The 26,291-nt window shown below is 44.0% G+C and overlaps 1 protein-coding gene across 2 annotated transcripts in view; it reads left to right on the plus strand.

Annotated features, from left to right (window-relative positions):
* Positions 1–24,806, plus strand: part of pdzrn3b (PDZ domain containing RING finger 3b) — a 100,471-nt gene extending 75,665 nt beyond the window's left edge. For both annotated transcript variants that reach the window (XM_086291372.1, XM_086291373.1), the window contains 7 exons: positions 18,024–18,277; positions 19,449–19,533; positions 21,040–21,138; positions 21,229–21,291; positions 21,393–21,494; positions 21,683–21,799; positions 22,160–24,806. In XM_086291372.1, the coding sequence (XP_086147498.1) occupies positions 18,024–18,277; positions 19,449–19,533; positions 21,040–21,138; positions 21,229–21,291; positions 21,393–21,494; positions 21,683–21,799; positions 22,160–23,665 (2,226 nt within the window). In that variant the 3' untranslated portion in view covers positions 23,666–24,806. The remainder of the gene's footprint in view (positions 1–18,023; positions 18,278–19,448; positions 19,534–21,039; positions 21,139–21,228; positions 21,292–21,392; positions 21,495–21,682; positions 21,800–22,159) is intronic.
* Positions 24,807–26,291: the final 1,485 nt, after the last annotated feature.

The following is a 26,291-nucleotide window of genomic DNA, read 5'->3' on the forward strand; positions in this document are numbered from 1 at the left end:
TGACTTCCCAACTCTATATTTCACCTCTGCTGATTGTTTATTAATATGCACATTTTTTATTTCTCCTCCAGCTGCCGCAACCTTTAGCGCAGTTGTTCGTCGCGGAGCGCTGTCTTCGTTTTGACTTGGCGAATGGGATAATCTCAGTGTGAAAGAAAGATTATCCAGGCAACAGCGCCGGCTTGAACCCTCCACTGATCCCAGCCCCAGGCACAACAGTACAGCTAATGTGAGCGTAGAATGAGTTTTCATGCTTCTCTGGATCAACGTTTTGAGCCTATAGCACCCAGACAAGCAAAAGCCTGCAGTGATGATGAACAATTGTCAAATTTACGCAGATACCTTCTTGGTTGGCCCGAGGCAAGTTTTTGTCTCTTGCCTTAAGGAACTCCTTTTAACGTTGTCCAGAGTTCTGTGCAGCTAAGATTGTGGGAAAGAGGAATTTATCTAACGCAAGGCTTTGTTTGGAAGACGCTGGGAAGGAATACAAACACGGAGATTAAATGGATAAGTCAAATCTTATTAGTCAGATTCCCCTCCAAGTGGTCGTATGTAAATGAGAAATTAGAGGAAGTGAATAAAAATGGGAAATTCTGTAAAAACAAAAATGTGAGGTTGGCTGGAGACGGTTTTGCCGAGACCAGTCGTACCATTTAACACAATACAGTGAGTCTGCTTGTAGCAACAAACTGTCAAAGATGAAAACCTTGAAAACTGCTGCATGCTCTTATTGTTTTGAAAAGTTTTTGTATTAGTTGATGGAAAAAATGCAGCATTCAGCTGGATGTAAGTTCGGTGTTGCGTCTGCAGGGAAACCTTGCGTCCTGCCATTCGTGTAGATGTTACTTTGACACTTACCACCTACTTAGGCATTGTTACAGATCATGCCCACCCTTTTATGGAAACGGTACTCCCTGATGGCTGTGGCCTCTTTCAGCAGGATAACACAACCTGGTTCAGGAACGGTGCGAGGAGCACAACAACGAATGCGAGGTGCTCACAACGCCTACGAATTCTTCAGATCTCAATCCTGTCGAACATCTGTGGGACGCGTTGGACGAACAAATCTGATATATTGTTATGCCTGACAAGGTGTATGTTGTTATATCTGCAGGACGCCTGGATTAGAAAAAAATCATCCAATGTTACTTTGTATGCACACTTTTCCAAAATAAGTCGCGTGACATGTGGGAGACGAGACAAAAGTTGAGCAGAATCTAAATTTTGAAGGTGTGGCAATATCCACACTGCTACTTCTGAATTATTGCACAAATGGAAAAAGTATTTGATAAAGAGCAAATTTTGCCCAGTCCAGGAACAGTATTTCCACGTTAACCTCTTCTCTATCCAAATTACTGCATGTTACAAACACAAAGCCAGCAGGGAAAGAGATTGAATCTCAAATGCAGTGTATGCCAACCACAACTAAGCAGCAAAAACGTGCTTTTTCTACAGGTAACAGAAGCAGAGACATACAGTGCATTTTGTGTGACGGCCTCTATCGGCTGGTTTTCATCTGCTTTGTGCTAAACAGGCTGCTAAGTAAAATCTGCAAAAGTAATGCAACAAGTACTGTAACAAATTACTTTCTCCAGGAGGTAAATAAAAAAAAAAGTAGCTACTTTCTGTTTCTTTCTTTTTTTTTAAACAAGCCCAGCGTCTGCTCACTTGTATTGCAGCGGTTTTGGAGCAGTGGTGAAGCTGATAGAGATCACAGGACACATCTGGCTGGAGGAAATGCCTTCAACCGCCAGCAGTTAGTGGTAGGTCTTACAGGAGAAACCCTAACTACTGCCATGAAATCTATCCAGGCTTGCGGCTTAGCGCTTCAGTCCTTGAAAATTCACATCAACCATGCGATCAGATCGTGAAGAGGTGACGATATCATACAGTGAAGTCCTGCAATGATCGTTTTTATCACACGCATGATGTTTTTCTCCACTGTGATGCCTGCAAATAACACTCGAACGCTTTGGTTGCCCCTCTTGCTGCCCCCTGTGAGCATTTATCTGTGCTTGGCTGCGTGGCACACGAGCAAACAGCAGGACAGATGCCAGGTCTGGCTTATGGAGCCGTTACCCGCCGTGCGCTGGCAGGGTAGCGGACACCGTGAAGGACCCCGAGAACTAACTGTATGTCGCTACGCTTCAGATGCTCCGCTGGGTAAAGTTTGTCCAAACGCGCCACAGAGGGCCAGCATAAATATTTATCTGGTTTATTTGTTTTCACTGGCTGTGGGCCTTGTGTATATGGAAAGAAAAACACGAGGAAAGAATGCTGGATTAGTATACCAGAGGTCACCAAGTGCTAATTTAACAAGGGGCACAGAAAGGGTAAAAGCTGCAAAGCGCAGCGCTGGATGTGTACGTCCTGCTGTCAGAGATGAAGGCTTTCTCGAAGCGCTTTGAATTTCAAATTAAAAGTCTACATCTGGCTAGAAAGAAGCTCCTGGAGTCTCTTTAGTATATTTGTCCTGCCGGGATATTAAAATGCTTTTCATCACTCAGCTTGTTTCTACACAAAGGATCCAACTATGCTTATTAATTAAGACTTTATCTAGCCTGATGACCACCACTCCCCTCCTCACATTCATGAACTAGCCCCACCCTTCATGAATATTCAATGAGCAGCTGCTTAATAAACATGAGGGTCGTATAAAGCCGATCTCAGTTGCTGGCCTCCAAAAGCTGAGCAGGAAGCTGGAGAGCGACGGAGTGGGAGGGAGACAAGAAGGAAGGGGGGCGGTCAGTGTGTATGTGTGTGTGCATGAGTGTGTGTGGTGTGTGCGCGTGTGTGTGTGTGTGAAGGACGAGGCTGAGTGGCGAGATAGAGCCACAAGCTAGGGGGAAGTCAATCCTGTCAGCCCAAGTTGTCGTGTGGCTGTGGAAGAAAGACACATCGCACTGGAGTGGGAGTGAGTTCAGAGAGGAGAAGAAGAAGAAACAAGATAACTGCTGCTTCTCTTCTTCTTGGCTCGAGGGAGAGCGTGGATGGTGTGATCTCCTCCACCATGGGATGCAGCCTCTGTACCCTGCAGAAGCCCGAGGAGCAATATAAACTACTCTACGAAGTGTGCCAGGTACTGTGACCAAGCTTCTGCAAGCCTCAGGAGGAGCTGCTTCTTTTTTTCTTTCTTTTTATAGTTTGTTTTGTTGTTTTTTGCAGTTTCTTTAAGAGCCACAGTCTGGTTTGGTAGCTCCCAGACTTTGTTGAAGTGCAGCTCAGTTAGTTTGCGTCTCTGGGGGAAGGTCACTGGCTGAGTGGGAGTTGGAAGAGAGTGGAGTGGAGCTGAGCTGTTGCCGGCCGGAGCTCTCGCAGCTGAGCAGCCTGAACGCCGGTCACAGGGGTCAGTGAGAGGTGGCGCGCTGTGGTTTAAAGGAGGAGGGGGTGACGAAGAGGCGACGGCTCCCTCGGTGTGTCTGCTAGTGTGTGTCGATCGCTAACCCACCTCCTCATTGTCAGTTGAATGCTGACTCGGAGCTTTCCGAGCTTTAACCCCAGTTTGACTTTGACTAAAGTTTATGTTTAACACTCGGGTGCTTGTTGTGCATTTTTTCTTCCCACCAAAGAAACTGGACCAGGCAGATGCATCATTAACAAGCAGGGAGAGCATTTTCTCCCAAGAGCCCTGAACTTGTCTGTTTTTTAGCACTTTTTATGGCTCCAAGTTGCTCCTTAACATACTCAGGATTTTCCCACTTAAGTATCACTTCCAAAAAAATAAGCATATGCTACTTTTATTCCATCTCATAATGTTGTAAATTATCTATTTTTTGGCTGTTGGGCTGAGAAAAGGGAAGAATCGATGAAGAAAATAAAGTTGCCTCAGTGCTTTTGTAGTGTTAAACTTTTATTGGTTTTTTGGGTTCATGTGGAAAAAGTATGCGAAACATAACTTTTTTTTTTTTTTGTTGAAAGTGATCTAAGCAATTCTGCTCGTCTGCGGCATTAAAACAAACAAAAACAAAAACAGTACCGTTGTGAAATTTAGCCGGATGTATCGTGTGAGTGTGTTTGCTTGTTCTTTGAGCAGAGAAGCTGTTCACGCTTCGGGACAAAACCCTACAACATGTTGCCGTTCTCTGATCCCCGCGAGCTTTCCTGCGGTGTCGAATTCAATTGAGACGACACATCCAGAGTGCCGGTGTATTCATGTGAGAGCGTTTGGATTCAAGTGTCAGTCTGCTCTAATGAGTGAAAACACTGACCCATCTGACAGCAGACAGTGCGCGACTCTGACAGACTGTGTTGAACATCTTTGTGAGCGCTGCTTTCTGTAACACACTCAAATCTGCTTTTTTGTTGTGTTTTTTTTCTTCCTCCCTCCCTGACTGTCTTTTCATCTATAATGGAGCCCAGCCAAGTGTTATCCTCCTATCACACCAAATTACATCTCCATTTACTGCACAGGGTGCCGGGTGGCTAGCGGCTGGTTTAAATGAATGTAATGATCAAGCTCTCTGTGGATCTCACTTATTATCCTCGCCTTTTTTTCAATTCTTTTTTTCTTTAAAAAAAAAAGCTCCCAGGGTAGATAACAGGAGGGAGTCTTACATTGTGCCTGCAAATAGTTTGGCTTTGATCAGGTCTGTTCTGGGGGAAAAAAGACTAAAAGGTTTTGATTCTCTGAAAGGAAAAAGAAGGAGGGGGGGGGGTTGTATTCAGGGGTATAATAAATGGATTATGAGTGCTAATACTGAGGTCAGAAAGCCCACCAACCAAAAACACAGTTTATGGAAATGTGCATCACTTCTATTTCTTCTTTAACTTCCATCCTTGTGTCATCTTGCTTGGAAGTTGCTCCGGATCGGGAGAGCGTTCACCCACCTTTCCGACTCACGGCTCTCATGTCAGTGAGTCAGTCTGTGGAGAAAGTCGGCGTGCCGGCTTCAGCGGCACAGATCATCTCTGTTTCACTGAGGCGTCTGTGCCTCTAACAAGCCAATCGGCTGCCTCACATGACAGCACAGATCTCACCTTTTTTCTCCTTCTTCTGGTGTACATCATATTTTAAAATGTGAGGAATACTTTTTTCTGTGGTGTACTGAGACTTTGCTTGCTTTTTACAGGTTACTGTTGTTTGCAACTTTAAAACAAAAGGGGAAAAAAATACATGTTTTTGTGTTTCGTGTTGCCTCACCAGTGGCTCCAATGTCAAAAATATTAGTTTTATTTTCACCTACAACAGACAAAAAGAGCCAAGTCTCACAGTGCCAACATTGCTTAAACAATCACTGACTGTAAATGCTTTAACCTCTATCATTAGTACTTAAGGAACTTTTAAGAAGAATTGCTTGTCTGTCCTGAAACTAAAGAAAAGTCGATTGTGATCGGGTCAAGTATTTATTTACAGTACAGACAGACTTAGTCCAACCCCCCGTCCCCCCCGTCCCGACACATTTAGTGTTTAATCATTACATGTGTCCTACTGGCGTGGGGGGATCCACTGTCTTTAACTTTCCTTCTAGCATTAGTTAATGATAGCCAAGCTGAGACACATGCTACCTGACTGCAGGCTATTGCAGGGGTTAAATCATTAAATATGCATCAGTGTGATGATCTGCTGCATGAATGATCATCACACTAATCCTAAACTGTCAGAATGCACGATTTTTTGGGGGGCTTGTTTTGTCCTTTTTGGTTTTCTTCAAAACATATTGTAAATTTAAGCTTACTTGTCACTTGTTACCTCATGTGGTTAACAGTGTTTTTTAGTTTTTAGTGTCAGTCCAATTAGTGTGACAGTGTCTCATGAGACCTACCCAGCGTGATGCATAGACTGGTAATGGAATGGTATTTCATGCTTGCAGCGTCCCTGTAATAACCATTTTCGTCTTTCGCTGTGAGATCAGATTATCTAGTGTCATCTTAGGTTTAAAGGCCCAGAAAATGTCAGGTTTACAACATCAGATATCACTTTTGGAAGGAGAGAGTGTCGCTGTATCAGAGTGTTTTCAGTCTGTTGACTAAAAGCGAGCGTTTCAGGCCCTAAAATGGTGTTGTGTTTGTCTCTTTCAACCTGCAGCTTTTTTCCTGAAGGCTTGTATGACTTGTTTTGCTTCCACTGAGTAAATCAATTCACAGCTAATAAAAACAAGTTTACAGCTTCTTGAAACGCCTTTACTGCAGAAATGAAGAGAGGGTAAAATCTGTCGGGCGGAGAAGAATTACGTCTGTCACAGACGATGAGCTCCGAAAGGCGGTCTGAGAAACGCTAGCTGTCAAAACGAGTGATTCAGACTGCTTCGGTATTGATTCAGTGATTCAGCTCCTCTCCTCAGAGTAATGATACCTCTGGTAAACATCTCCACCGGGATCAGACCACAAGTGGACTTTGTTTTTGATTGAAATAATTATCTGCTGTGCAACTTGTTTAATTTTTCTTTTCTTTTTTTCAATTTATTTACTTATTTATTGCAATATTTGATGTAAAGTGTGCAGATTGCACTGAAGCCTGGTTTCTGAATGTTTTGTCTCTGCAGTCTGATGGTGGCTGCGAGCTCATTAGAGCTTAGTCTCACTGAAGGCGGGCACATAGCTCTGGCGCTCATGCATAAACCATTCGGTAAAATGAATATGTAGTGCATGTTTGCGCTGCATGCTCTTTCATAGTACAGTAGAAGGCGATGAGTGAAATATTATATGTGAGCAAATTCTCAGCTTGTACCTCTGGGGGCGATTCTGGGAAGCCGTTTTTTTCCTCCCTCTCCTCACTGATAACACACAGGCAGATCCTCTTGATCAGCGGCCCTGGCACGGCGCCCGCTCCACTCTGCTCGTCATCTCTCCAAGGACTTAATAATCCATGAACACTTGAAATCTTTCCAGTTCATTAAACACCTTAGCTCTAAATCCCATGTTGGGAGTATGAGAAATATGGTTTTGCACTGTTCTATAAAAGTCAGCAGAGTTGCACATCTTTTTTTTTCTGCTTGTTTGTTTGTTTTTTCCTACCTCGAGGCATTTTTAAGCAGTCCTGGCAGGATTCGAAACACTCAGTTGACTTGGTAACTCGAGCAATCTGTTTGGGAAGAATTCATTAAGAGGATCTGCATACATTACCGTCTCCAAGGAATTGCAGATTTTTTTTTTTTGTTTACAGTGCTGACTGTCAATAGAGCCATTCTGGAGATCAAACACGGTTAGGGTCTATCAATCGCAGCCAACGCTGCAGTCTGTAGAAGTGTTTTCCCTTTTCGTCACGATCATTAAAGGCCTGAGCTGCAGTGGGCTCAGCGCTCCCTTTTCAACTTGACCCCTCTGACAGCGCTGAACCCTCGGCCCCTTTCTTCAAAGCTTCAAGGTAAGCGCCGTGTGGAGATGTAAGCTCAGCTGCTTTTGTCAGAGACTAGAAGGTAGAGGCCTTGGAAACTCTGTTTGACAGTCCTACGGCACTTAATCTCTCAGAAGCGCTCCGTAATGGCTGTGGCGCCGTGCAGCAGCTCTTATGAGACCCGAGCTTAATTAGAGCCTCAGCACAAACTGCCCACTGTGGCTCAGATCCATGCTGAACTGATCTGGACTGTTGTTTGCCTGCTAAATCTTTTGCTTTCTTAGCTCTCGCTTTCTGTATTTTTTTTATTTTCCTCTGTTCCATGCATGTTAAACCAAAAGCGACTGATCTGCTGAGCAAAAGAAGTTTGCAAATGAGTCCGCTGGAACATTTCCTATCCGGAGCTTTCCACGCACCGCTGCCTAATTAGCCACATTTCTGATTGAACGCTGCTAAGATGTCACGCTCGGCTCAAGAAGCCAAGTTGTCATAGCGCCAGATGGTCTCAGTGCGACATCTTCTCCACCAAGCAGACAAAAAAATGAGATGGAAATATTTGTACAAAACACTTTCTTCATCCAGTCAGTCCTCCGCCCCCCTTGTCCCGCTGTCAGAGACCCCCTCTGTCTTCAAAGACCCAGCTCTGCCTGCTCCTTGGCACCCCGTAACGAAGCCTGACACGGACAGCGTGCAGAGACAAAGCAGGGACCGCCAGCGCTTGAGCATGGCCGGCTTTTAATAACGGCGAAGATCGGTCCCGGTGTGCCGTCACATCTGTTACACACTGGAGCAGGTGGCTGACTGCCACGGTGGAGCGCTCACAGGAGCCTGTGTACTTAGTGTGAGCCTAAAGCAAATGGCAGAGAGGGATCACAGAGACATAACACGATGCTGACAGTACAGCAGTATAACACTGCGAGCCAGCTGCGAGTCTCTCAAACAGACCTTTAATGGACTTTGACAGAATATTGGCACACTTAATAGGTGTAGCATGAGATGGTGTTAGATATTTCTTGAGAGATTAACTCAACCAGTCTCTGCCACACAATTGCCGAAACAATTTTTCTTTTGTTTTTTAGGTGCAATTGTCAAAGGAAGCACAACAAACGCACAGTCTTGGGTTAACCTGATATCGTTGTTATGTTAGCTGATTTCTTGGTGGTCTGAATAAACCAGAAGGGATGTATTAGCCTGCCAACTTCAGATTTAGCTGAAACTGAACCTACAAGCTAATCCCCTACAAAGCTATCATTACTTTGATGTAGCTTTTCCACCAGTGGAAATAACTGACAAGTAAGTACTAATTAAAGTCATGCTCTTATGCTTTTGCCAACCCCTACTAGAGTGGCTTTGTGTGATTCACAGTTCAGAATAATCCTTTTTTATCTTATTTGCAGTCAGGGTGAAGTCTCTCATTTCAGCCACGAGCCCATTTTAGCTTCCTTCTGAATGCCTTAAAGCAAGTATACGTTATTTGTTTGTCATTTGCAAACAGAAGGTTTGAACAGCAGGGTAGCAAGGCTTCCAAAACTTTAAAAATCGCGCTTATGTCTCATTTCCTGAAAAACTCCCATCTCCCACAATGGCTTAGATCTATTTCCTGTCAGAAAATCAGCATTTTCTGCCCAGTTACAGTTAAAAGATTGACTGATTGACTGCGAGTGTCGTGCAAAACACCAGGCTATGTCTTCACTGCAACTTTGCCGTGTTTCACTTCACCAGCATCAGTCTTTGCACAGATAGTGTAAATATGTCGATTCACAATTTTATTGGAGTTTACTGTCTACCGCAGCATATTTTCAAAGAGTTTTTATGCTATAAAATCCAAAAAAAGAAGTTAGGCAAGAAAAATCTTATTTCCATCCTCAGTTACTTTGACAGAGTAGCATCTTCTGTAATATTTACACCTCTGATTAAGTCTCACAAGTGTGGCTTTATTTTGATACAAAGATTTTTTACACAGTTTGTAATTGCAGAAAAATACTCTTCTCTTTTAGTGGCATGATGTTTTTTTTCTTCTCATTTAAAAAGACAAGGACCAGTTACCAAAAGCTTCGACAAATTCCTCACAACTATAACTCCATATGGTACTTAAAAGCTATAACCTATACACATTATATAAAAATATAACAGAGTACACAAACCTACATAGATTTATATTTCAAGCACATTGTGTTTTAGTACAGTGACGTTTGCTCTATAAAGAAAATTGATACTGACTTTGACAAACAGGTAAAGTTTAACAATTTTGTAATTTTTTTTCTTTTTTTTAAATGACTGTTGTCTTTGCTCACTCAATAATGACTTAAAGTAAAACCTACCAAGTTGAACTGGCTTAAACTGTCGTCATTGTTATGGACAAACACTAGCCACAGACCCGATGCCATTATAAGACGATAGAATAGGTCCTAGTCAGCTTTGAATAGGTTGTCTTCTAATTAGTTAGGTGTGTGTGCTCATAGTAAAGGTCTCCTAATTAGTTTCACTCAGCTGTTGTTTTATAGGAGCAGCAGTGCTTCACCCTGATTGTCACAGCGGGTACATGATTAAAAGATTGGTGATTATATAATAAGTGTTCATGAACCTTGTAAGCAGAGCTTTATTCATGTACTTATATACAGCACTCAGCCACAACAGTTAATACTGTTGCCCACTTAATACCCACTTAATGCTGTTAGCCAAAACAGCTCTGATCCCCTCAGGGTCACGCAGATCCTCTGGAGGTGTCTTGGTATCCAGCACCAGGACCTTGGAAGCAGATGTTTGATTTCTGGGTGTTTTTCATTATCTGGCCTCTCCCAGCATGACGTTGACTAAGAGCTCTTTTTCTGATTTAGTGTCCTAGTATAATGTAGTTATGGCCGTGGATGGCTCCAGTATGTCCTATCTCGACGCAGATTGTGGCTTTTCGTATTTACTTTTCTGTCCCCCACCCCCTCCTCTCCCCTAAGAGCAAAAATGTCTTTGCTGCCATGGACAAATAGACTTGGCCCTGGCAAAGAGCTGTGATGGGGTAAGTGTGTGTTTATAGTGTGGGTCGACATCTGTGTAGCTGGACAGTTAGGGGGCGCCTGAGGCACTGGTGTGAGATAAGTGCGTAAATGAAACATGGCACAATCCTTAGGTTTCAACCTGACTGCTGATATGAGCAGCCCCGTGAACCTGACCCTTCACTTTGCCTTATACCTGTAATTTCATACATGTGCTGAGGGGCAGAGAGCGATGTTCCCCACACTCTGCTCAGGCAGGCCGGGCTACACAAGCACACAGTGGGAGATACAGGCGTGCAAACGCTATTTAAAAAATTATGTCTAATAGTCTATTTGAAAAGAATTTATTATAAAGAGATTGAAAGCAGAAGACAAATGGAGTGCGGTGAAGTTCAGCATCTCCATCAGACACACATCACACCTTCATTTGGGCTCATTAGGCCTGAGATGGGGAGCAGAAAGCGTACTGAAGTAATCTGTTTTATCCACAGCTGATCAGTTAAGAAGTCAATGTCCCATGCTTCAATCAGATTAGGTGAAAGTAAACAGCAGTATCTCTTTCAGCCAGCATTAAGTTTTTAGCTGTTTGTTCTGTAATCCTCTGTAAGCTCACAGGCTGCTGTAAATAAAGACTGCTGTGTTTCTAAGCCTCCTGCTGTGGAGAGTTTCCTGCCTGGTCAGTTAAAAAACAAAATGCAGATTTTTAAAGACTTTAAAAAAAACAAAAAAACAAAAACACTAAGTGTGCACAAAAATCATCAATTGCTTCTCAGTTTTTAGGTTTTTCCTCTCATGAAGAGGTCCTTGCATGTGCTTGCATGTGAGCTGTCATGTCCTTGCATGTGAGCTGACTGGACCCATTCCCACTATCATAGCTACTGTATACCGCCCCCCCAAACCTAACCCTGTCTTCCTCAGTGACTTTGCTAATCTACTAACCCATCTTTCATCTCTCTCCCCAAATGTGATCTTGGTGGGAGATTTCAACATTCACATGGACAATAATGACCTTCTGCTCACCAGAGACTTTTCCTCCTGTCTCGAAGGCTCTGAATTTAAACAATTTATCGACTTCCCCACTCACTCTAAAGGACACACCCTGGACTTGGTCTGCTGTTCTGGTCTTACTCCCTTGAATCTTTCTGCTACTGAAATCCCCATAACTGACCACTTCCTCCTTTCATTTAACCTCACTCTCTGCTGCTCTTCTACCAAGCCAACCCGTCTCATCTCGTTCCGCAACATCAAGAACATTGATATGGACATTCTCACTACCAGTTTGGACAATGTTCAGATTCCGGACTTCTATTCTACTCCTGATGATTTGTTGTTATATTATAATAATTGTCTACGCACTGTCCTTGATTCTCTGGCTCCTGTAAAAACCCACTCTGTTTCCTTCACTCGCTCTGCTCCCTGGTTTACCTCTGACCTCCGAGCTCTGAAGGCCAAAGCTCGGCAGCTAGAGCGTAAATATAAGAAATCTGGTTTAACTGTTGATTCAGAAATCTATAAATACCATGTACTTCAGTATAAAAACTCCATTAACAAGGCCAAACAAAGCTTCTACTCTGGTATTATCAGTTCTTGTGAGGGTAATGCTAGGACTCTGTTTTCAGTTTTCAACAAACTAATTCAACCCCCCAACGCTTTACCACCGCACTTCTATTCCTCTGAAACATGCAACTCCTTGATGGTGTTCTGGACTACGAAAATCGATAACATCCACCAGCAACTCAGATCGAATGTTGTGTCTACGCCCTCTCCAGAACCTTTTCTCCTTTTTGAGCCGTTTTCCACTTTTCATCTTCCTGATTTATCTGATATCTCCGAGTTAATATGTAAATCAAAGCCTGCCACATGTCATCTTGACCCCATGCCCACGGGGCTTGTGAAATCCCGCCTCTCTTCTTTACTCCCACTCATCTGTGCTATCATTCACTCTTCTCTCACCACCGGTATCGTTCCCTCCTTATTGAAGACTGCTCTAGTCACTCCTATACTGAAAAAACCTTCTTTAGATCCTAACAACTTTAACAACCTCCGTCCGATTTCCAATCTACCCTTCATTTCTAAGATACTCGAAAAAGTGGTTGCAGCTCAACTTCATTTACACCTGGTTAATAATAACATCTACGAGAGATTTCAATCTGGTTTTCGCTCATGTCACAGTACCGAAACTGCTCTACTTAAAGTCACTAATGATCTCTTAATCGGAGCTGACTCTGGTCTTCTCACCATTCTCGTCCTTTTAGATCTGAGCTCTGCCTTTGACACCATTTCTCACTCTGTCCTTCTAAGCAGACTTTCCTCTCTCGGCATCTCTGACACACCCCTCGCCTGGTTTCAATCATATCTCCTCGACCGTTCCCAGTTTATTCAACTAAGATCATTCCGCTCTCGCCTATTCCCCGTTACCTCTGGTGTACCCCAAGGTTCAGTTTTAGGCCCTCTTCTCTTTATAATATACATCCTCCCTCTAGGTACCATCTTCCGCAAATTTGATCTTCAGTTTCACTGTTTTGCTGATGACACCCAGTTATATCTCTCTTGCAAACCTGATTCCTCCCTCCCACCTTCTTCCTTTACAGAATGTCTATCCGAGTTAAAATCCTGGTTTACCCCTAATTTTCTAAAGCTCAATGAGGATAAAACTGAGATCCTCCTTATTGGCACCAAATCCAACCTTTTGAAGGCAAACCATTTCTCACTTACCATCGATAACTCCACAGTTTTCCCTTCTCCTCAGGTTAAGAGCCTTGGTGTCATCCTAGACAGTACACTTTCTTATAAATCACACATCAATAACCTCACCCGTTCTGCCTACTTCCATCTACGTAACATTAACAGATTGCTTCCTTCTCTTTCCACCCAGTCTACGTCCATTCTTGTACATAGTCTTGTTACCTCCCGTATTGACTACTGCAATTCTCTTCTGCATGGTCTCCCCCAAAAATCCCTCCATAAGCTTCAACTGGTTCAGAACTCTGCTGCTCGCATTATCACCAGAACCCCCTCCTACCAGCACATCACCCCTGTTCTTCAGGAACTTCACTGGCTCCCTGTGAAATTCCGGATAATTTTCAAACTTCTCCTGCTCACCTTCAAGGCCATTCATAACCTCGCTCCTTCTTACCTTTCTGACCTGTTAACCACCACTTGTTCTGCCCGTTCACTTCGTTCTTCTTCTTCTGTCCAGCTTACTGTACCTTCCTTCCGCCTCACCACCATGGGAAGCAGAGCTTTCAGCTGCTCTGCTCCCAGGCTGTGGAACTCTCTGCCCCCTGAAATAAGAAATATTGGTTCTCTCCCCCAGTTTAAATCCCAACTCAAAACTCATCTGTTCAAATCTGCATATTCACTGTGAATCCACTGTTTGTTCATTTTATCTTGTGCTTTATTTTATTGTTCTTATTCTGCCATTGTTTTACTAAGTGTTTTATTCTATTGTAAAGTGTCCTTGGGTGACTTGAAAGGCGCTCATAAATAAAATTTATTATTATTATTATTATTATTATTATTATTATTATGAAGATGCTTTAAAGTGAAATAAAAGAGGGATTAGCTGTGCTTTATGAGTAGAATGACCTACATTCAGGCTGCCACTCAAACGTAGCATAGGCCCCACTGAATATAAGCCTTCATGCTCTCTATAATGTCAGCGCTCCTTTCTGTTGGGAAATAGAGATTTGGAAGAATTTGTCTAAGAAGTGTACCCAACCAGAAAGACGAGTGCTCCGGCTTTCAAACTGCTTGAAAATGCTCGACTATAGAGTGAAGTTCCCAGGGTTTCCTCTGCCACACTGTCAAAGGCACCGTGTGTCTGGCAGAGTTTCCACTCTGCTCACCTGCCGCATCTCCCCGAGGAACAGAAACACTGGCTGTCCTCTTTATTAAAGGATTATGTGGTGATTCAATAGCCATATCAAAGACTAATGCTACATTCACTTAATATCCTGCAAAGCCTTTCCTGTATGATGATGATTAGAACTGGTGGGAGGGGGGCTGTCTTACTGGCATTGTAGTGTATCGGGCTGGTTTAGTCTCATTTTAGCTGATTCAAAATGCTCCTGTTAGCATACTGTTAGCATAGCGTTTCCATTTATCATTAGCTGCAGTAGACTTTGCCATGCTGGTGTCCAGTGTTGGGATTATTATTCAAAAAAAAGTAATGTATTATACATTTCTTGTTACTTTTATTAAAAGTAACAAAGTGTTAGCATGCTGTTTGTGCAGAAGCTTGCAAAGAGCCAAAGTCGTGTTAGCATCTTAATGCGGTTGTTTCTATCTTGGATGCAGGTTGCAGTTAGCATCACACTCCTGTTCTTTTGTGCAATAAAAATAATAATAATATCAATTTCCTCCTCCCACATACAAACTCAAATCGGCTGAATGTAATGTGAGCCTGCAGGAAGGGGGAAAAAAAGCATCACTACTGGTGTCATTCCTACAACATCAGTATTTATGTCATTGCAACCAGCCACTTAGAGCAAGCTGCTCATTAATATTATTATTGACATATTTATCCACCTTGCCCTCTTCCTTATGCAAACTTTGACACTCTTTAAACTCCCTGAGCTGACTCCCCTAAAGCGAAAACCCCTGAAGGCAACGCTGACAAGCAAGCATTTAGTATTTTTCCAGCCTTTTCCCTGAATTGCAGAGCTATGACATCACATCAACATGATTGGCGAGTTGAAATTATGAGTGATAACAGTGTCCGATTCAAAACTACGACTATAATTTGCGGTGGAGTGCCCTTTATGTTTTTTCCACCACAGCAAAAATTCATAAAGCCACTTTTTACTCTGTGTCTTTAAGCCCACACACACACCCCTCACTGATGGATGCATATGGGAAAGTTTGGAGTTTAGTATCTTACCCGGCAACACTTAGACTGCAGAAGCACCCACCGTTCAATTAGCAGATAACCCATTTCACCTTATGAGCGATGATGTGGTGCAGTACACATGTGGCAAGCATGAACTAAAAGCTTGAGTTACAGCAGAGCTTAGAGAACTGTCCTGTCTATTACATTTATTATCCTTGATTACAGTTATTTCCCTTGTTTTTCATCATAATCATTCTCGTATTTAAAGAAGCTCGATTTCACTGGGGATATCTGATTAAATAAAAACTAAATAGAAATGGAAAACAGAGGCCGCCTCGCTCCATGCAGTGTAATATGAATATAATAATCAAAGAGATGAAGCCCACTGCCTGGCAGATAAGCATTTCTGGCAGCAGGTTGCCAATCACTGAAGAGACAATACACAGAGTCCCACATCAACATCTCAATCCAGCCTGATTTGCCTTCCAGAGCATCTGAGCTCGATGGCTCACACCTGCTGCCCCTTATTATTACCCAGCAGGCTGAAGACTGACACAGCTACCACACGAAGCACCGAGGAAGAGCGCTCCGGAGCACGAAAGTCCTGTGATACAGGTCGTCCGCTCTGCTTTTGCTTCAGATGTGATCATTTATTGAAGGAAAATCGGTGAATAACAAAGCCACAGCTGTGTAAATTCCACCACTGCAACGGTCGTTTGATTTCAAACTAATTAGTATTCCTTTAAGTGGGGCTTTGCCGCCCTCTTGTCATTAAAACGGATTTAAGCCAGGCCTCTCAGAGGATGCGCCGGAGGATGACGGAGTAATTTCTGCATGTCAGTCATCGTGGTGTCAGCGTGAAGAACACATCTCAAGGCGAACTTGGCCTTCAGTTGCAGCTGAGCAGCTGCTAAACCTGTTAAAGTCTGGCTTGTTTGGCTGTGCGTGTAAACGGAGTTGTGCGCTCTGAACTGCGGCTGAGTTGGGGCTTGACACGGCGCAGTTTGGGGGTCTCAGCGGTGCCGAGGCATTGTGTATTGTGTCGGGAGAGTGTTGTGGGTTTTTTCCCAGTGTGCCGCAAAGGGTCGCTCCGTGTCAGAGGTGAGCCTAGTGAATGGAGGCTGTGGGACCCCCTCCACAGTTGGGAGGACACTCTGCCCCCCCCCCCCCCCCTCCCCCATTGAGAGCACTGAGGCAGAATGCTGTAGGCACAACAAGAAGGGGACTAAAGGCTTTGTCTCTGGTTCACTGCCTTCAAGTAGGCTCGGGATTCCTGGCAACCAGGTTTAACTGCTGGAGCCTGCGTGCAGAGGGGAGAAGGCACAAAGGCGCTTGTTTTCCTCAGCTGATGTGCAACATCGTGGCCTGCTGTGGGAAACAAAGATCAGTCCAGACATCAGGTCTGGACTGATTGAATTTCTTACATTAGCATTTTCTGTTATGATAAAACTTTTCTCACTGTTGAATTATTCCGAGCAAACCCAAATTAGCTATAAATTTTTTTTTGGCCAAGTTTTAATGTAGAAAAAGTTTAAAGTCCACTGTGATGATCCAATTATCCTGCAAACCCAGGATTAGCATTAATCTGCTCTGGTTATTAGCAGGCACATGGCCTCTCCCCACAGCGTTTCCTCCGTTTTCCAGCCTTTCTCTTTCAGCACATACTCAAGCCTAGCGCTTTTTGGTATACGTCCTCCTTTTATAAAAATATACCTTCACTTTTCACGTTCTGTGGGTCAAAGTCGGGTTGTGTGTATATACCACCGTTATCCCCCTGGAGGTGTTTTAATATTGCTGCTACTTCTGATGTGTCGGACTACAGTTAAGTCTGCAAACTGTGCTATGAATTGGAATGAGACTACTATAGCTGGGGGCAGGCACAGCAACCACCTACATGTTTATCAGAAAATTAATCCTCAGACGGGGACTTGCACGTGTGTCAGATGTGAAGAAGAGTGAAGAAGGGATGCTGGAGATTCATGACATGCCTAATGACCTGCAAACTAGATACTGATGTGAGAAAGTACCTTCATTCTAGGTAGAAATGAGCATGTGTGTGCGTGTGTGTGCAAACGCAGCAGAGAAGCAGGAGGAGGAGACCTGTGAAATGAGAAGACCCTCAGGCTCAGATTCTATCAAAGCTCTCAACACATCCGGGAATCACAGACCAAAAAATTCCACATGACGTGGTGATTGAGAGCGGAACGGCAGCTGTGTGTAAACCCCGATAAAGTGTACTGACCCAGGCTGCGGATTACATGCAAGAAACCTCAGCTGTTAATAAAGTTTAGCGAGCCGCCGCTTGTTTTGGATTCGCTCCCAGTGTCGATCCTCCAGTAAATTTCCTGTAAGATTTAGCCTATAGCGATAAACCACGGATCTAATTTGTACACCCAGCTGTGACCTTCTTGGACAGCGTAGATCTGCGTGCAAGTCACACTGGGTCTGGTGACATGTTCTTTTGAGGGTCTGTGCTCATCTCTCATCAGCACTCAGACACTTTAAGTGGCTCAGCCACACTTAATTAGCCTCTTCTTCGCGACTCGCTGCAGCTTTTTTGCTCAAATTAATCTTCTCAGGTTAGCGCCTGGCACCCACTCCACTGTCTCTGACGGGAGGTCAAATTTATCCTCTGCTAAGAAATTACTTAGCTAAACAAGGGCTTCTTCATGCAGCCACGGATAATAACCTCGATTAATTAACGAGAGACTCTTCCTAATTAAGGTCTTACTCTGCGTGGTCCAACTGTGACCCTGTAAAACAAGCTGAAGGCGGTAATGAGTCATTTCTCAAACAGAACATTGCTTCTGATTTTGTGTGGGCATAGTGTGACGTGAGCTTCACAGAGAGAGCTCGGCACCAAATAGAAAAATAACCTTCTCCATTATTATCATGGTTATTGACCTTGGTGTCTCCTTCCTCCTTCCAGGTCAATGGAAAGGACCTCTCAAAGGCCACACACGACCAGGCGGTGGAGGCCTTCCGCACCGCCAAGGAGCCCATCGTGGTCCAGGTTCTGCGTCGGGCCCCTTACCCCAAAGTGGCCAACCCTGCCGTTGACACCCAAGTCACAGACATCAGCACCCAGACGGACATCACCCTCCAGCACATCATGGCCCTCACCAATCTGCCCCCCTCTTCACCCCCAATCTCAGAGCTGGAGGAGTATCTGCTTCCAGAGGAGTAAGTACCAGCTCGGTTTTTTTTTTTTTTACTCAAGGAGTTCAACCTTGCAAGTTAGTGAGCACAGAACGGCACAAGAACAACTGGAGGCAGACTATTTCAAGAGTAGTCAGAGAACTCTTGTTTTAAATATAGAGAAGGCAGTTTATTCTGTAAATTATGTGTGGGACACACATTTGAACATTAAATAACTGTACATGTCAATGAAACTGTGTTGCTAACAATCTCTTCCCCTGTCACCGATTCAAAGTGTTCAAGTTACACATTAAACTAATCTCAAATTTGAGGTGGTTAATTAAACCGTCTACCAGTGGTTTTAAAAAAGGACACATTTGAAAGGGTCTCATAAGCCTTTATGTGTCGCCAGCCTTTCTGGACCACGTTTCTTCATCTTCTTAAAAGCTTCTTAAGCTTCTCCTGTTTCCTTAGTTTAAAGCAAGGCCAGCTGCAGTTAAGCACACTCACCCTCAGTTGCTAAAGACCCCTCACGCCTTTTTCACAACTTGCTTGTTCAGAAATTCCTTTTGCCAAATGGAGAAGAGTGTCGAAATCTTTGTTGTTAGAACTCGGCAGTGTTGGAAAGGTCATGCCAGTTTTGGTCACCGTCCAACGTTTTACCTCAAATGCTAATTGAAAGAGCTTATCTTGCTCTGCAGAATGCACCGCTGCGATCGTGTAACACCAGTGTGGAAGTTTGAAGGGAAAATGTCCCTGTCACTCACGGGAGATAACAGCTCCTCCGGGGCACGCAGCCACATTAAAATGATGGCCGTGCTCATTTGCACATTCTCAAAATGCATCTTTTGTTTCTGACTCCGTGTGTGTGTGTGAGCCCTGGAGCCTGGCTATACTTTCCACTCTGTGGCAGCAGGAGTCGCCCTTTAATGAATAATAGCGATTTAATTGATTTCCGAGACAAATTAATAACACGGCGTTAATTTGTGATTAGCTTCAGGCTGCAGTTTCAATGAATCTGATTCAAGAGTGATTTCTTCATTGAATTCTTATTACTTTCCCACTACTTCTCCATTTAATTTTCCAACTCTGGGGCAAAATTAAATCCAGATTGAGAAACGCGTCACTACTTCTTGTTTCCTTTCCTAATGTGTGTGTTCAATTTGACTTCCACTCTTTTCCAATTTATCGTATTCTCTTTTTTTCCTTTCCTCAGGCATCCTCCTGGGCACGTGTACTTTGACCCTGATTTCCTTGAGGGTATACAGCAGGACATAGAGCGGGAGGAGCTGGAATATGAGGTAAAAACACCATCTCCGTTCTTAGTCGTCCACTCAATGAAGCTCTACTTTTGGGCAGAAGTGCATTATTGCTCCATAAGCAGACCTGAGGTCGTCTCGGCGTCTCCGCTCCAATGGCCTTGTTAGCGACCCCAAGCCCTGATATATTGCACTTATTGATGGAGCAGTCTCCCTATGCGGAGACACTGAGATGCATGCCAGACAGGAATCGAGTTGCTGGTTTGTTCCAGCAGATGCACAACGGTGACATCATTACTTATTAGTGACAGGGCCTAATAAGTCTTCCTCTGCTCCTACGCAGTGGAGATGAGGCCCAGCGGATAATTAGATGGCACAAGATAATAGGGCTGCGGTGATGAATCTGACGATGCTAACAGAGGCTGGAAGAGGCCACGATCAAACCTCCATCGTGCACCTTCGTTGACCTCTGCCAACCCTCGCTCCCCCTCTTATTAAACCTCAGGGACCACCTGCCTGATATTAATAATATCTGTGGAGGTGCTCTTGAAGAATGACTCTGCTTCATAATGTTTAAATTCACACAACAGCAAATTAGCGATTAAATCAAATCCGACAGGTTGACCGCTAATTTGTTTATATTAATACCAGAAGCTTTTTTGTTTACTTTACTTTTCTTCCCAAATCATATTTATTGTTTTGTTTAGTTGTTTTTTTGCTAGTTAAAATAATAGATTCACACAGTCAGTGTTATGAATCCTGTATAATATAATCCAAATTAATGAATCCTATAGGTATCCCTGTGATTCAGTTCAGTTTTATTTAGCACTAAATCACAGCAACAGTCACCTCGAAGCACTTTGTATCGTAAGATGAAGACCCCAACAGTCATACGACCCACTATGTTGCGCTTGGCAACATTGGGAAGGAAAAACTCCCTTTAAACAGGAAGAAACCTCTGCAGAAGCTGCAGGTATTTAATAAATCCAGAAGAAAGACTGCTACAAACAGCTAGAAGCAACAATCTAAACTTCTAGTGTCGGTTTCAGCCATTCACGAGGATCACCCCTGCTTACCATACCTCACTATAGCATCATATTTACTGAATAAGAATAGTCATCTAATTCTTGGTGTTTTCCAGAGGTTTTTCCTCAAAGATGGTCTCCATTTTTTAGCTGCGAGTTTTTTAGAGTGCTAACCCCTTTCAGAATCTGCCCTCTGCCCCCAAAAACGAGCGCTGCTCATATCTTTATCTGTATCTGTGAGATTACACGTGTTGACAAGTGAAAAATGGCACTCTCCGCAACTGCAGTCCACTGCATCATCTCTCATTCTGTCAGAGGGCTTTGTCAGGAGCCTGTGGCCTTGCTGCCTCCAGCTGAAAGATTCATTACAGAGATTGATGGATCACTCCTTCTCTGGTGTCCCAGTTTTGATCCCATTTAGATAGTCCTGGGACACAGACGTATAAATACAGTGTTTCTCTGCTCTATGGGCCAAAATAATTCCAGCTATGTAGGTTATTAATCTGTGCATGTGTCCTTCCAGGAGGTGGATTTGTACAGAGACAACATTCAAGACAAGCTCGGCCTGACTATCTGTTACAGGACTGACGATGAGGATGAGGCTGGGATCTACATTAGTGAGGTATGTGGCGCAGGCGGACAGCGATTTCTTTGCCTGTCGGTGTCAATAACGCTCACTTTAACTCACAAATGTAATGTGTGCTCTCTTTAGATTGATCCAAACAGCATTGCAGCAAAAGATGGCAGAATTAGAGAAGGTGACAAAATCATACAGGTATGATTTCGTGTGTGTGTGCATGTTTCTGTGATCTCCTATCATGACAGTGAACAAAAACAGCTTTTTTTTATTTAAATGGCTCTTTCTGTGTCAATAAGATCAACGGTGTTGAGATCCAAAATCGAGAGGATGCCGTGGCACTGCTAACCAGTGAGAGCAACCAGAACATCTCCCTGCTGGTGGCCAGGCCAGAGATCCAGGTAATTTCACAAACTGTTATTGGTGTCAACTCAATAAAGGTTTTAGTTTGGAACCAAATGTGATTTCACATCAAATTGATTCAAATCTGAAAACAGCACTTGGACTTTGAATAGCAGATGGTCTTTTTTGTGTGTGTGTGTAAAACTTTGCATCTAATGAGGCGTCTCTTCTCTCCGCCGCGTCTCAGCTGGATGAGGGCTGGATGGATGATGACAGGAACGACTTCCTGGATGACCTCCACATGGATATGCTGGAGCAGCAGCACCATCAGGCCATGCAGTTCACTGCCAGCATGCTGCAGCAGGTACGCGCACATGTGCGCAGCGTGAAGAGCGTGAGCACGCACAATCAATCTCCACTAACACATATGTCCATCAATAGATTATGTCGGCCGAGCCCGTTCTGGCGAGGTGAACAGATGCTCCGCGGTTTCCAACTGTTTTTTTCCATTAACAGAAATTGTCTTTGTTATGGAGAACCTCAGGCTCAGCGACACAGCCTTTGTTATTCGTCCATTTGTGACTAAAAGTGCAGTGAATGCTCATAATTAAAGCAGATGTGATATTAACAGTTTTGCACATATTTGTCCAAATGTGAAAAACAGTTGTGAAACAGTTACGCTTATTTCTTCCCCCTGTGCGGGCTGTTTGCTTGTTTTGTTTAGAAGAAGCACGAGGAGGATGGGGGCACCACAGATACAGCCACGCTGCTCTCTAACCATCACGAGAAGGACAGCGGCGTCGGCCGCACGGACGAGAGCACGCGAAACGACGAGAGCTCTGAGCAGGAGAACCTCGGCGATGACCAGACCACGGCCTCCAACACGCTGGGCAGCTGCAGAAAGCTGACCTACAGCCAGGACACGCTCGGTAGCACCGACCTGCCCTTCAGCAGCGAGTCGTTCATGTCGGTCGACTACGCCGACGCCGACTTCCTGGGCATTCCGGTTGACGAGTGCGAGCGCTTCAGGGAACTCCTGGAGCTCAAGTGCCAGATGAGGAGCAGTGGAGCCCAGGGCCTCTATGGGCAGGGCGGTGGAGCGGTGGGTCAGGACCAGGAGGGTGTGGACAAGGAGCTTGAGATGCTCAATGAAGAGCTGCGCACCATAGAGCTGGAGTGCCTGAACATCGTCCGCGCCCACAAGATGCAGCAGCTGAGGGAGCAGTGCCGTGAATCCTGGATGCTGCACAACAGCGGCTTCCGCAACTATAACACTAGCATAGATGCTCGCCGCCACGAGCTGTCAGACATCACGGAGCTGCCAGAGAAGTCTGACAAGGACAGCTCCAGTGCCTATAACACTGGTGAGAGCTGCCGCAGCACCCCTCTGACTCTGGAACTGTCTCCAGATAATTCGCTCCGTAGAGTAGCAGAAAACCAAGCTGGGCCGTCGGGCTCCAGCGGCAGGATGCTGAAGCCCCTCCTGTCTCCTGTGCAGGAAGCTTGCAGCCCGAGCCGGAGCAGAAGCTCATCCAAGGATCCAGATGGAGCACTGCAGGCAGAGGGCAAAGAGAGAAAGCCCGGAGAGTCTAGTAAGAGCGGGCGAGGCTTCTCTCAGCCGCACTCACCTTACAAGCACGCTCACATCCCCGCCCATGCCCAGCACTACCAGAGCTACATGCAGCTGATCCAGCAGAAGTCAGCCGTAGAGTACGCTCAGAGCCAGATGAGCCTGGTCAGCATGTGTCGGGATCCCATTACCCCCAGCGACCTGGAGCCTAAGATGGAGTGGAAGGTGAAGATCCGCAGCGACGGCACACGTTACATCACCAAGAGGCCCGTCCGGGACAAGCTGCTGAGGGAACGCGCCCTCCGGATTCACGAGGAGCGCAGCGGTATGACCACAGATGACGACGCCATAAGCGAGCTGAAGATGGGCCGCTACTGGAGCAAGGAAGAGAGGAAGCAGCACGCGGTGCGTGCCAAGGAGCAGAGGCAGCGCCGCGAGTTCATGAAGCAGAGCCGAGCCGACTGTCTGAAGGAGCAGGCCACCCTGGAGGACAAAAAGGAGCCGAACATCATCGAACTCAGCCACAAAAAGATGATGAAAAAGAGGAATAAGAAAATATTTGACAACTGGATGACCATTCAAGAACTTCTCACCCATGGTACCAAGTCACCAGATGGCACGAGGGTGTACAACTCCCTCCTGTCTGTGACTACGGTCTAAGTCCTGTTCAGGCCTGCTAGAGGAGAAGAGACTTGAGTGTAATGGTCTGTACATAGGACTCTAACAGCTGGGGTACAGATTCCTGCCTCGTTCAAGGTGGCAACACATGTAAATAGGAAATAAACACCTTTTCTGTGTGAGCATTTTCCCCACTGCAGTGAAAAGAGGGCTCCTGAAACAACGGTTGGACCTCGAGTGAGTTGGATTAGGAGACCGTGTATGAGGAAGATTTTGGAAGCATAATTCAATAATCTCTTCTACCTTTGTGCCTGCTTTTTTGAAGATTTTTTTGAAACACAAATACAATATTTGACTTTTTGGAAGGTTTTGAAAGTGTGTAAAGACAGTGTGCCATACATTAAAAAGCCAGCATTTACACTATTTTACATTATTTTGTTCGTACTATATATCTCTTCAGTATTTTTGCTGTAATGTGTACGTAATGCTTTTACCAAAACAATATTTTCCTGCGAGGTGAAACGCTTAACCTTTTCAAAAGGACTTTTTGTAAATTAAAAAAAATCCAACTTTTGTATCAAATTCACTTTGTTGTTTTGCTTTCCCTTGAATGGTGCTGATCTCCCAAAGTTTAAAGCCACCAGCGATGTACCGTCTGTTACATAATGTAGAGAACATCATAACGTGATATCACCATGTATGTACGTATATTTAGAGAAAGACATTTCTCACGTTGCTGAAACTGAAATGTCTGTTTGTTCAAGCACACACTGTAGTTGCTTTGGTAGGGTTTCATGTATTGGTCAGAATAACAGCTTAAGCAAATCTTTAGTTAACCACCCAATTTGATGTCTTGTAAAATGAGAGAAATAATAAATTATTGTTTTATATATGACGAGCTTTGAAAACTTGTGAGAATTTTGTCATTTATAAGAGATGTTGTTTATTTCCTTCTGGCATTTTAGCATTTAAGTATTTTTACTCAATAAGGGGAGGTTGGACCAAAGTAGATGGTGCAAGACTCCAGTCAAAATATTCATGTCGATTAAGGTTTTTGAACCAAGTTTGAAAATGCACAGAAAGTGTTTTTGTTCAAAGACATGAAAGAAAACGGGACATTTCCACACAACAGTACGTGCTACTCCCTTTCTGGCTCTTACAGGTGCCTTTCAATAAAAAGTTACCATTTGGAAAAATTAACGAGGCATCTTTTTTCTCAAACTAGAGCCTGGATGTTCCCGTCCTCATGCTCGTTTTTGTCTCCCCCTCTTTTTTTCCTGTGTAGAGCCAGTTCTCTACACAGCTCTCTTTGTGGAAGCAAAGAATTTTTGTTTTGGTGATATTCTTTATTAAAAGGTCCACTAATTAATAACGTATAGCAAAAACACTCTGACAAGAAATGTTTTGTTAATTTTATTCATTTATTTTTTAGTTTTTGAGGTTTTTACCGATGGGGTATTGTCGTTACCCCACCACACGGGCGGACAGGTTGGTGGTGTGGAGATCAAAGTTTGTGAAAACAATAACTCAACAAAAGGTGATGTAGGATTTTGAAATTCCTACCATAGATCAGTCTACTAAAAATCTCAGACAGGTTTGAATCTCAGTGACGTCGAGGTCAGAGGTTGCATTTTCCAAAAATCGTGTTAAAGGAAGTCACGTAGGATTTTCAGATTTATACCACACATGCATCGGCTAGAAGTCTGACTGGCAGCACTACGTTTGTTCTTTGTTTAGTTGAGTTTTTTGGTTTGGAGACTGTAACCTACAAAGGCTACAATAGTTTGTTTAAACAGCACATGACTTTTATTTTATTTAAAACATCTCAGCCCAACCTAATTTCTCACCAGTACAGAGTGATGTTGCTACAAATCTGCTCCTAAAAGCTTGAGTAGCTATTTCACTAAAGTTGTTAATGATTTGTGAACAATGCGTCTGTTAGTCAGTAACTGTAATTTACATTTTTCCTTGTGATATTAGCGATGATAGTGATAGCATTTTGATGTTTATACAAAGAGTATCAGAGACATTTCAACTTCACGGCACACAGCAGTGCATTTAGGCTGGAGAGCTTAATAATCCATCAGATCTCTCAGGCTGCAACGCTGCTGAATTTCATTCAGTTCAAATCCAACTTTAAATAGATTTCTTTGCTGTGCTGCTTAGTCCGTTTCAATATCTCGAGTAACACGTTTTTGATTTTAGCATGTGGTATCAAAGGCACCCTCCCTCTCTTGGAATACATTATTTTTTTTCAATCTAGGATGAAGTCTTACTGGTATCACAGAAGCATCCATTCATCTGCCAGCCAGTAGTAATGATAGCAGAAGTCCTGAGGCAAAAAGTGTTTTGGCTGTGTCTGCGTTTCATATCAGAACCCAAGTAGGGCAACAGCATGACAGGCTGGCATTAACATAAAACAGTCCAGTCAGTAGAGATCCCTGCTGTTCAAGTCTGACGGGGCTCAAGGTTGACAACAAAGATTTACATACTGACAGCCTTTTCTACATATCTCACAGTGTCTTCCCTCCATTATCTTTTCCTCAGCCAAAGAAAAGTGGTCCATCAGCTCGTAGCTCAGATCTGATGGGTCGTTTCACGCTGTCTGTAATGCTGGCAATAAGCTTTGTCTTATGGTGATGTCCCCATGCTGGGCTGATGGTTTATT

Source organism: Aulonocara sp. 'chitande type north' Nkhata Bay, linkage group LG5 (genome assembly GCF_057382095.1).
Source record: "Aulonocara sp. 'chitande type north' Nkhata Bay isolate Kocher_YH1m ecotype deep benthic linkage group LG5, A_spYH_male_GT1.1, whole genome shotgun sequence".
Taxonomy (NCBI): domain Eukaryota; kingdom Metazoa; phylum Chordata; class Actinopteri; order Cichliformes; family Cichlidae; genus Aulonocara; species Aulonocara sp. 'chitande type north' Nkhata Bay.